Genomic DNA, 13103 nt, shown 5'->3' with positions numbered 1-13103 from the left:
AAAGAATACAATACTTTATACATGTAGGTGAAGTCTACACATATTCCTTTGCAATAGTGTACTGAATGACATTTATTGATCTTCCCTTCTCTGTTCTTTAATAACAATGATTACCTGGTTTAGTTCGTGATTCAGGAAGTTAATTGCGATTGTATGAATATTTCCGCAATCCATACTATTGAATGAGAAGACCTCATTTTGTGTGTATAGGTCATTTTCTGTTTATGTACATTGCAGTAATTGTTTAATTGTTAGATAGATTTGAAACATCATTTGGGAGTTTTTGTTTTCCATTGCTCTCAACATTTGTAATTGATGTGACCTTCCTTTGAATGTGTTTTTACCCTTGAATTGGAATTTGAATAAAAGAAATTGAAACATTACTCTTATAAAAATAATTTCCCTTGTAGGATCAATCAATAATATCCATTAAGATATATTATTTCAAATATTCATTTTTTTCCAGTTTAAAAGCTGTAGACATATATAACATGTCAAGTTTGGTCATTTTTGTCTCGCTTGACGGAGTCAAAAAGCGAGACAAAGGTATGCTGGCATTTTGTCATTTGGTCTGTTGGCTTCAAATATTTGTCTTTGTGCGTGCCAAACGAAGTCCAAAAAAAATCCAGGAAAGCATTTTGTCTCATACTGTGGACTCATTTTTTTTCTTTGGCACCAATTTTCCTGGATAAGGGAAAACTTGCATGTTCGTGGCCATTTAATTTCGTAGTTTTGCCGAGGTTTTTATACAAGCCTTATGAAAATATGTCATTCGTTGAACATTTGATTTCGTGTTCACCTGTACCGATTGGTATCCCACGACTAATAATGAATCCATAGTAACCTTTAGAACGTGTCGATTTTATATCTTGAATTATTCTGTTTCACCACAACCCCTTTTCAAAATAGCAGCATTCAGTACTGTTGAATTTATACAACACTCATTATTTGTTTAAAGAACTATAATTTGGAGATTTGACAAGGTTGCCGAGTGAAATCAACAATTTACATATAAGGCAAAGATGATAATTATTAACTGTAAAGGAACTACCCTTATGGTAGAAAGTAAAAATCCGCTTTAAACAAATGTTAATTAATTGAAAAATAATAAATCGACGGCATTATTTATATTCAACATACATGAAAGAAGAACAAACTTGGCAGATATGAAACATTCGAACAGCTATATTGCAGTTTTACTCCTAGCATGGGGCAGGCACGTATATAATATCGAGGGGTTTCTTGTGAGTTTTAGCGATGAATACTACCCTAATATTGGACAGTGGTCTCTTAAAACGACATAATGAATATCAGTTTCAATGGGTTGACTCATTTAAACTCAAGTTAGCACAAAAAGTAATACCAAACACTAAAAGACAACCATTACCGTTCTCAGAGTACCTGCAGAAATGAAAGCTAATTAACCGAAATCGGTAATCGGAGCGTTCCTGATGAAGGTACATCCAGAAAAGTGTTTCGAACGCATGAAATTATTAAACGTGTTGTTTTCGATTTTATAAACAGGTTTAAGTCAACCATAACAATGACTGACCGATACAATGTGTCTGTGTCACACCTCACTTACGAATCAGTGTTGATTTGCAAGGCAGAACACTCTTGACGTGTCGAATCTTGCTCCTGGTGAAGTTCATTCAGAAGGTGTATTTTTGAACCTTGAGTTGTATCCCTTCATCGTGAAATGGATCAATGAAATTTAGACATCGGCAAATTACTGTTGCACCTTCATCATATAATAAGAAGTTACTTTGATTGTGGATAAAAAATTCTTGCTACTTATCTGCTCATTTACTATAATATACTGATGTCAGAGCTTATCAGTAGAGTACCATCCAGTTCTATATGTCAATCGTTATTATAGCAATAAAGGGTGATGACCTGAATGCAAACTAATTTTTAAGATTAAACTTTAATCAGGGGTAAATGTCAATTTTTGATTATGATATTGGCTAAAACTGGAGTATTGGAACTAGCTGTTTTCATCTGTGCCAAAGATATTCTATAATGTTCAACAATCATGATAGCACCCGTAAATGTTTCCAAGAAATCAATAAGACTTTAATATTTTAAAATCTAAGCCAATTTCTTATTTTTTAAAACACAACCCCTTCAAGCAATGAAATTTTGATAGGCAACTAGAGCCTTAAACGTCGTAATATCTAAAGATATCTTCTCCATATTCTGGCATTGCTTGAATATTACAATCTTGAATTCACCGAAAAACTAAGGATTTTCTTATCCAAGGCATAGATTACCTTAGCCGTATTTGGCATAACTTTTGAGAATTTTGGATCCCCAATGCCATTCAACTTTTTACATTTTGACTTTATAAATATTTTGATATGAGCCTCACTGATGAGTCTTATGTAGAGGAAACGCGCGTCTGGCGTACTAAATTATCATTCTAGTACCTTTGATAACTATTTACAAAGGTTTGCAAGGGTTTCATGTTGCTTAGTCTCACGTTTTGTGTTTTGTGTTTTGTATACTGCTTTTTTCCCTTTTTTTTCGTTTTTCTTTTCTTTTCTTTTATAAACAGGTTTAAGTCAACCATCACAATGATTGACCGATACAACGTGTCTGTGTCTCACCTCACTTACGAATCAGTGTTGATTTGCAAGGCAGAACACTCATGACGTGTCGAATCCTGCTCCTGGTGAAGTTCATTCAGAAGGTGTATTTTGTTTTATTGTTTTTGCTATCACTGAAATGTCAGTTTATGTCGATTTCATGAGTTTAAAAGACTGTAGCGGGCAGAGGCTTGAAAAGCTTCGACCCAAGAGTTTTTACTCAAATTTTATGAGTAGTTTGTAAATAACAAAGTCAGTATGACAAGATATGAGCTGGTCAGTATAATATAGGCATTTGCTAAAAGTCACGTAAATAAGTTTCTATATTTTACTCATTTCAAGAATCATATATTTTCATTTGTATTCAAGATATGACAAGAATCTATTCAGTATAATTCATGTAGTAATTTATCTCTACACTCAAGAGATAATATAATATGTTGGTGTGTCAGAAAAATACATAAAAAGGCTGAGTTCTGCTATCTTACTAAGAAAATAAATTACCTAAGAGAAAATCCTAACTTCAAGTGAATTTAATCAGAATACCTCTTTCTGACATTTTTTGTATATAGTTGTAACTGATACCTTACCAGTTAAACGTACATAAAAAAAATGTTTATTATTATTAGTTATATTCAGAACCTTTCCTGAATAACTAACAATGAAATACAGTTTATACCATACATAAACTGTATTGTTTATGATAATTTCCAGACCTTTAGGAAATTATCCCTTAATTGCCAAATGTTTTCCTATTTAATCCTATTTATTACAAAAAGACAAACGTTAACAGTAAACATGAACTTCAATGAACAATTTCAATAATCCTAACTTTAAAAGATAAACTAGAAAGAAAGCTACAAAGAGTCCGCTAAAATGAAATATTCCTTTTAAACTTTGAAAACGATAACTTTACTATTTTCCTTTACAATTTAACCTGTAAAAAAAACGAAGTTTCTAAGAAAAATTAACCATTTTGACTAAAATAAATAACGAGCAAATAAAACACTTACTGCAATAACCAAATGTTTTAGCAGAACTGATGAACAAGCATCGAAATTACGTCAATGTTGGATTGTTTGCAAAGTTGGAAAATTGTCAGATTGTTGGATCGCGCGCTTGCCGTCCAACTGAATATTTGAATTCTCAAATAAATTACAAAAACCATAATTATAAACAATTTTAGTAACCTTTATATAATAAACAAAGTTTCATGGTACTAAACAAATTTCTGTAGTAGCTAAAAATACACCAATACAGCGCCACCGGAAGTCACAATACGTAAACAACACAAATGTACATTACGAAAAGTTATGTGTGTCACCGGCGGATCAAAATGTTAAATATCAAGGATAGTGAGCATTAACATCTACAAAATATTGAAGACGTTGACTTCAAATACTAAAAGAAATTACAAGAAGTATGTGAAAACAGCAAGACATACAGTTGGATTATTCAGTGGATTATTATTATGAACTGGTAATTTTACAACATGAACTTCCAATTGGTTTTATTTCTAGAAAACTCATAACATATTTTAATTGTTCTTACTATACTTATTAGATGATAATTAAAACTTATTTGCTTCAATTATCACATGTTCCAGACTACAAGCATTACAAGTAGTATAATACAAGTTATTTCACACAGTTACTGTTTCCTACATAATAACTTACATAAAAAATACATATTATTAAACATGTTAAACAATATGCTTTATTTATACCAATTAAAAACATGCATCAAAATATCTTACATGTCTATCACACTTCACAATAAAATACATGTACCCTAGTCTTCCTACTCTACAAGACCCTTTTGTACCTTTCGTTTTTCTTTTGCTATCGAGAACTAAAATATCTAATATCTTTTTACTCAATTTGTCACGAATATATATTTTCATGTTTTCCTTATGCCAATTTTCAGATGATATATACGACTTTAAGTAGACGTGGATGCAATCAACATAGTCTAAAAACTTTGAAATTATTAAGTGAGAATACTTTGAAGATGAAAATAAATAATGGTAGAGTGTCTTTGTACCATATTCGTTAACAGAATTTGTAATAGTTCAATACTGTTTAATATTTGATGCAGATTCTAGCGGTTATCTCTGAGGCTTTTTAAATTTTGAAATCGGAAGTAGAAATTCCTTTTTGACATGTAAAATTGGGTGTTAGCGTCAACTTTTCGAAAATAGAAGAAACGTTTGATATCTAAGTAAATTACCAAGTCAGCAATAAGACAGTTGTTGTCCATTCGTTTTTGATGTCTTTTGTCATTTGAATTTTGCCATGCTTAGGGACTTTCCGATTTGATTTTCCTCTGAGTTCAGTATTTTTGTGATTTTACTTTTTACATCTTTCTCATGAAGGAATACCTGACAGTATGCGTTACCCTATCATATAAATTAGAGTACGTGACGTTAAGAAAAAGTATTTATGATATTTCATTTTAGAGGTAAAGGGTTAACAGTGAAAAGTCCCAAAACACAGAAAACTTGGTTGATTTTATTTGAAAAACCACTTTAGCAGAAATAAATACGCTTGAAAGTTCATGACAATTACTAACTAGGCGTAAATGATAAACAAATTAATGATTTTCATGTTTATATTTTGTTAATCAAGAACAGTACGTTATGCATTTGGATAGTGCAAAAGCACAAAGTTTTACGTATTAACAAGTCGCTGATTTAAAATGAAACCAAATCATTGTCTTTCACATGTTTTACAAGTCTCCAAAAATAAATATCCATTTAAAAAAAAGTTACGCTTGATTAAGCTGTATTGCTATTCCGTGTTTTTGTGAAAGAACAATTATAATAATTTTCGAATTTTCGATTTTGGATTAATTTGTTTGCCAATTTTGCCATATCAAATTTTTCATATTTTGTTTTAGTTATTTCATTTTGCAAAAAAAGAACTCCCTTGCTAAGATAGATAGTTAGTTCGAATTACATTTTTGTATTTGAATTAAGAGTGGTCACACACATGTTACAGAAATCTGAATCAGTTGAGTATCGTCGTTTGTAAATCATTTGGTCCGAAGATTACATCAATCTGAAAGAGACATACTTATATAGGTGTTATATATCATATTATGCCGAAACATCTTTATACATATACTAGTATTTGTTTATTCTAAAGTCACAGTTCAGAATACCTGATTTGCGTAAATCCTATCATAATAAATTTGCTAAGAGGTGTAAAAAGAACAAATGATTGTACTGCTTCTGAAAACAGAAAAAGGATCATCAGTAATAAAACAAATACAAGTAATTACCATTTATGCCCAAATATCTGATAACATCTAGCGATTTATAACAAAACAGATAATCGCTACCAGTACAAAAAAGTACAATGTGTTCCAGTACAGTCCCAGAACAACGATTAATTTTTCTAAATCGAACTGAAAGCTTTATGTATACTTACGGTTTTTTACATATAAAACTTATAAGGCTAGAACAGTCTTCATCATTCCATTGGTTGTCGAGTTTTCTACGAATTTCCAAACAATGCTCGTTATCATCCTTATTGTTTGGTTCAGAGCTATACCAATCATCAACGTTGAACCTCTGTCCACTAGTTGACCACACCCAAACACCTTCTTCAGACTCATCCGTTCCATCAAGCCAGAAGTCTGACACAAAAGAAATATAGAATTGGGAATAATAGTCTATAGATATAATACTAAAGAAATATTGGGACTTTTATTTTCAACATACAGGACCTAAAACCCTGTTAAACAAGCTAAGGAACGACTTGAAATCTGATACTCCATTACTAACTTTTCAGTTTGGAAGAATATTATTGTGGTTAAGTGTTGAGTTGGATAGGGGAAAAAAAGTGGGTCTAGATTGAAATATTGTTTTAATTATTTGCAAAAAAAACAAACCAAAAAACATATGGGTCACACTTTTTTTAATCAGGCTACAGATTGGCCAAAACTGTCTAATTTGGTATAGATTATGCATGGAAAATTTAATTTTGTGTAATAGAATGAGAAGTACAGAAATTGAAGATGAAATATGAGAAGATAGCTGTTTTGTTCTACTTTTTTAAAATAAACAGAAAAATTCATATAAATGCATAAAGTATTCCTTTACAAAATTTACATTATCTTCCCATATATGGCAAAGTTAAAAGAAATTTACTTAAACAGAAAATAGTTTGTGTTTGTTAGAAACAGGCGTAAAATATGAGTTTTTCTTCATTTTGCTGAAAAGTTTTACAAATGAATTACTTTTATCGAAATTTGCCCATTTAATGAATTATCTAGACCGATTATATTCTGCTATTTTACAATTCAAGATAATTAATCTCAATAAAAAGATAACTTCTTGTAAACGGAAACCTCTCATTGGCACTCATACCAAACCTTCTGATATCTACGTACTTTTTTCATATTTTGCAGTATTATTCTTAAGAAAATCGATCTCACTAGTTGATGATGCGTCTGCAAGCCTACTATCGTTTTGCGTACACTCTCTCTGAAAAAAAAAAATACTTGTTATATTTGTAAAAATGAAAAAAATCTTTAAATAAAGAAAATAAACGAACCACTAATAAATTGAAAATTACGGTAATGGTCGGATTATAGTAAATGGTTTTTCGTTTTGTGTAAAATTAAGTTTTCTACATTAATATATCAGCCAATAGTACTTGGATTAGATCTTGTTCCAGAGTTTGCATTTGTAAGCTGAATTTTTTTTTATAAAGATAAACTCCAAGCAGACAAAACACGTCGATGAATTACTAGGTTTTAAGGGGGTTATGGAAAGGTGGCATATCTTTAGTTGCTTTCGTTGGCTTTATTCGGGTAAAAGAACTCGTGCAAAAGTACTTTTAGGAACCTGTTGGTAGCATACATCAAATCAACTGTCTCTGCCTGAGTTACATTTATTTTTACATTTTTGCCAGTATAGGACTTTAATGTGTGCCGAGCTTAATAAGTTTCCCATTTGATTATGTACTTATTGCAAATGGGCATCATATTTTCAGATTTATAATTGCAAAACACAAAATTCCCAGCCAATTAAAAACCGATGCAAAAGTTATCAAAGGTACCAGGATTATAATTTAGTACACCAAACGCGCGTTTCGTCGTCTACACAAGACTCTTCAGTGACGCTCAGATCAAAATAGTTGTAAAGCCAAACAAGTACAAATTTGAAGAGCATTGAGGACCCAACATTTTAAAAAGTTGTGCCAAATACGGCTAAGGTAATCTACCCCAGAAATAAGAAAATCCTTAGTTTTTCGAAAATTTTAAAGTTTTGTCAACAGGAAATTCATTAAAATGACTATATAATTGATATTCATGTCAACACCGAAGTGATGACTACTGGGCTGGTGATACCGTCAGGGACGAAACGAACACCAGCAGTGGCATCGACCCAGTGGGAAATATAGTTATCAAAGGTACCAGGATTATAATTTGATACGCCAGACATAAGACTTATTAGTGACGCTCAGATCAAAATAGTTATAAAGCCAAACAAGTACAAAGTTGAAGAGCAAAAAATTCAAAAATTTGTAAACAGTAAATTTATAAATATAACCATATCAATGACAATTCATGTCAGCACAAATGGCGAAATAAAATGATAAAACACATCAAACGAATGGACAATAACAGTCATATTCCTGACTTGGTACAGGCATTTTCAAATGTAGAAAATGGTGATTTGAACCTGGTTTTATAGCGCTAAACCTCTCACTTGTACGACAGTTGCATCAAATGTTTTGACATCGAGGCGTGAACAAAGTGTCACAAATAAGGGTACATCAACAACACGAACCCCACCAAAAACTGGTTTTAATTTCAGGTGCTCCGGAAAGGTAAGCATATCCCGGTTATCTGTGGCACCTGTACAAAGCAGGTAAGTATTCGTGTTCGTTAAGTCACATTCGTGAAAAAGGAACGGGATTGTAGTAACGACATACGGAACATATCCAATACCATCTGTTCAACGTATTTTTTATAACGGTCAACCAACTCTTGAGGGCAGCCGTAAGATTTACGAAGTGATGATTTCAACTTCACTATTTGAAACTCTTGGTTTAAAAATGAAAAGATCACAATTGAAAAGTTGAAATCATCTCTTTTGTCGTAAAGTTTTTTTTCAACCGACCCTCATAGTCAATTCCGAGATATAATTTTTGGTCCTCAATGCTCTTCAACTTTGTACTTGTTTGGCTTTATAAATATTTAGATATGAGCGTCACTGATTTGTCTTATGTAGACGAAACGCGCGTCTGGCGTAATAAATTATAATCCTGGTACCTTTGATAACTATAAGTCCTAATCAAATGGCAAAATCAAAAGTTCAAACACATCAAACGAATTCCTGACTTGGTACATGCATTTTCTAATGTAGAAAATGGTGGACTGAACCTGGTTGTATAGCGCTAAACCTCTCACGTGTATGATAGTCGCACGAAAATCCATTATATTTACAACGATGTCTGAACAAAACAGACATAATAGGTAAAATTGTAAAAAAAATATTGGTACAACAGTCATCACTGTGTCACGATCTCAAAACAAACAAATATTTAACAAAGAAGCACAAAAAACATCTATCAAAATTTACAACCACATTCATTGCCTCGCGTGTTTCACGTCAGAAAATGTAAACGTCACACATGAAGAAATATAAAATAATTTTGTCTTTCAAAGCATTTTCAATAAAATTATAATTACACATGGGGAATGGTGGTATACAAGGTTCAAAAAATAAAAAAAAGTTTTGTTAGAACTAATTTCAGAAAAAGACCGAAATTTTCCAAAAGTTCTTTAGAATTTTTAAGAATCCATATATCGTGAATACCACTACGCGATTAAAATATTGTTGCCGTTCAAAGTCTTTTCAAAATTATAATAGAACAATATCATAATGGCGGGATCTTTAAGCGTACAGAGCCATGTCATATGTTCCAAAGAAACACAAAAAAATCACACGTACAAAACATACCAGCAAAAATGAAAGAATATACAAACACATTGACGGGAAGTAGCCATCTCAAATGGATATCACAGAAAACAGACCAAACAGTAAAAGTAATATTAATAATAGAACATAGATAGATATGCATATTTCCTAAAAAAAAAATCAATGAAATATTTTACTGTTTGTAATGACTATGTGTTGACAATGATCTTACAATTGATAATACTCACCGACAGATGATGCGTCTATATTTATTGAATTTATTATTGTATGTTTATCATTGAAATTGCTTTATTTCAAACATGTCCACATTAGCAAAATACAAATGTAAACATTATTTTTACTGCCTGATTGAAACACGTTATAAAGTTGTTATATTTTAACATATTGTAACTGCATGCATAATGTCTTATTTTTGGTCAATTCACCATAAAATCATAGAATTGAAAGTTTTAAACATATAATCCAATCTAAATGCGACTGAAACATTTGAGATTATAGTTCTTGTTTATTTTTCTATATTTATAGTTTTCAAACAGCGAGTTTCACCCTGTTTTGATACCATTTCCTGTGTTCTGATTTTTTTATTGCAACTGGTAACATAACATGATGGACCAAGGGATATGGCATATTTACAAGGACATTTATTTTATTATGTTTAATTTTGGTATATTTAAATGCAGTGACATTGTAATGGAATCAGTCTTAAAAAGAATCTTAAAGTTTACTACCTTGGCATCAGTCCAACTTGCAGAATAAGTACTGAAGTAGTAACAGTTGTTTGTATGTCTTTTCCAACCATCGTCACATGACGTTAGAACTGTTAAATATATTACATTAACAATAAGATAAACAATAAGATAAATAATAAGATAACAAATAAGATAAAAGATCAGATAAAAAATAAGATAGCAATAAGATAAACAATAAGATAAAAAATAAGATAACAATAAGATAAAAAATAAGATAACAGTAAGAAAAACAATGGTATTCTTTGACAGACACTTATATCTATCTTTGTATTTTGCTGATAGGGAAAATTCAAAACGTTGTCAAAAACATCTAAAAACGCAGCTTAGTTTGGCGAATAACGCTCGTTGGTTGTAATAACAGTTTCTATAGCAATCTACGCTGGTAATTTGAATATATCTAAATAGTTCAAAGTGTTTTGGCTTATCTAATAGATATAGGAAGATGTGGTGTGAGTGCCAATGAGACAACTCTCCATCCAAATAACTATTTATAAAAGTAAACCATCATAGGTCAATGTACGGCCTTCAACACGGAGCCTTAGCTCACACCGAACAACAAACTATAAAGGGCCACACAATTACTAATGTAAAACCATTCAAACGGAAAAACCAACGGTCTTATCTATATAAAAAACGAGAAACGAGAACACGTATAAATTACATAAACAAACGACAACTACTGTACATCAGATTCCTGACTTAGGACAGGTACAAACATTTGCAGCGGTATTAAACGTTTTAATGGTACCAAACCGTCTCCCTTTTTCTGAAACAATAGCATAACATCACAACATAGAAAAACACGCAATAAAATATCAATTGGCGGGCTTAACTCAATCAAAAAACGTAAATTAACACACTATGAACGAATAAATTTGATCTGCGATATCTGAATGCAAATGCACAGTTAATAAAATATTAGGGACAAACATTTATGGTTAAAAGGCAAACAAACAAGTCCAAACAAAGCCATGGCAAGACACTTACGCGAAATATGTAACCCTTCGAAAATAATCACTTTTGAAAAAAAACGGTTTTAATAATATGTACAGGTAAATGAAAAATAACTTTGTCGTTTTAGGTATACTACTTATGTGTATACAATTCTTCCAATAGTTAGGAATACCAAGGAAGTTCTGTCATATAAATACATAATTTAACACTAGATACAAATTGGGGTAAATATCAACAATAAAACTATACAAATAGAGCTAGCTAAAACTTTCCTGTACAGATTTGAGGAAGTATGTTTAGGTTTTAACTCTTATGAATGAAAATTTAAATATCCCAATTTCATCATGCTAGCCTCCGAATTTATTAACCTGATGTTCATTGGTTGTCGTTTGTTGATGTGGTTCATAATAGTTATCAAAGGTACCAAGATTATAATTTAGTACGCCAGACGCCCGTTTCGTCTACATAAGACTCATCAGTGACGCTCAAATTAAAATCTTTATAAAGCCAAACAAATACAAAGTTGAAGAGCATTGAGGATCTAAAATTCAAAAAAGTTGTGCCAAATACGGCTAAGGTAATCTATGCCTGGGATAAGAAAATCCTTAGTTTTTCGAAAAATTCAAAGTTTTGTAAACAGCAAATTTATAAAAATGACCACATTATTGATATTCATGTCAACACCGAAGTGTTGACTACTGAGCTGGTGATACCCTCGGGGATGAAACTCCACCAGCAGTGGCATCGACCCAATGTGTCTCGTTTCTCCTATTTTATAGAGATACGACTGTTGGTTTTCCCGTTTGAATGGTTTTACACTTGTCATTTTTGGGACCCTTTATAGCTTGCTGTTTGGTGCGAGCCATGGCACCGTGTTGAAGACCGTAATTTGACCTGTTATTGTTTACTTTTACAAACTTTGACTTGGATGGATTGTAGTCTCATTAGCACCCATACACATTCTTTACTCTATAAAACAATGTATACCTGGTTTGTCAATACATTCTGTATTGTTTACCTCCGATCTTTGACTTTCCAATATTTCTAGCTTATCGACACGATTCCTAATTTCCTCTATAGTTGAAGACCTAAGATGAATAATCTCCGTTTTAGTATCATTTAATAGTTGTTGATGCTCGTAAGAGTGTTCATGTAACACGTTGATTTCGCATGAAAATTTACGCCTTTTGTTTTCAAGTTCTTTTCTCAGATACTGATTTTCTCTTTTTAGTGATGCAATTTCGTTTGCGTTTTTAGAAACTCTTTTAAGTAGCTCTTGTATATTGTCTTTCAAAATATTTATGTCCGATTGTATTCGCATCTCCTTTCTGTCCGCCTCCACATCACTTTGTGTACTAGGACCAAACACATAACCGTTACAGATACATAACAGAAAAGACAATATCACTACTACCTTAAATTCCATTTCAAAAACGTTGCTGGTAAATGAATATTCCAAATTTCATACACGTAGAAAATATAATTGTCTGTGTCAAAATGAACCAGATATAGACATGACTAAAAAAGGAGGAAAAAATTAATCGTACTTAAGACATTGAATAAGTACTTTCTGGTCTTATCTTGCGGAAACACAGAATTAGATAGAATAACACGTTTATTATATCACGCCCTCTTATACTCATATTATGATTAAGCAGAACACTCAAAACAGTTATTGTAAGAGATTTCCCCTGTTTAAATGCGTCCTCGAAAAACTTGCACTGAGAACACTCAAAAGTATCAGAAAGTTGATTTTCACTCGGGGAAAGCGGTTATCCGTAACTTCCGTTACGGACCGCCCAATCTGGCAGATGGCAGTATCGGTAATCGAAAGCATTGTTGATAGAGAAAATTGGT

The 13103-nt window shown here is 31.8% G+C and overlaps 1 protein-coding gene across 1 annotated transcript; it reads right to left on the bottom strand.

Moving 5' to 3' along the window:
• Positions 1–5449: 5449 nt before the first annotated feature.
• On the bottom strand, positions 5450–12740 carry LOC143055033 (C-type lectin domain family 4 member K-like). The gene is made up of 5 exons (XM_076228168.1): positions 12234–12740; positions 10272–10360; positions 6984–7077; positions 6020–6227; positions 5450–5647 (listed from the first exon to the last, which is right to left on the bottom strand). The coding sequence occupies exons 1-5, from the start codon at positions 12670–12672 to the stop codon at positions 5638–5640; spliced, it is 840 nt and encodes a 279-aa protein (XP_076084283.1). The 5' UTR covers positions 12673–12740; the 3' UTR covers positions 5450–5637.
• Positions 12741–13103: the final 363 nt, after the last annotated feature.

This window comes from Mytilus galloprovincialis, chromosome 12 (assembly GCF_965363235.1).
Source record: "Mytilus galloprovincialis chromosome 12, xbMytGall1.hap1.1, whole genome shotgun sequence".
NCBI classification, from domain to species: domain Eukaryota; kingdom Metazoa; phylum Mollusca; class Bivalvia; order Mytilida; family Mytilidae; genus Mytilus; species Mytilus galloprovincialis.
This window is presented reverse-complemented; position numbering and strand designations above follow the sequence as displayed.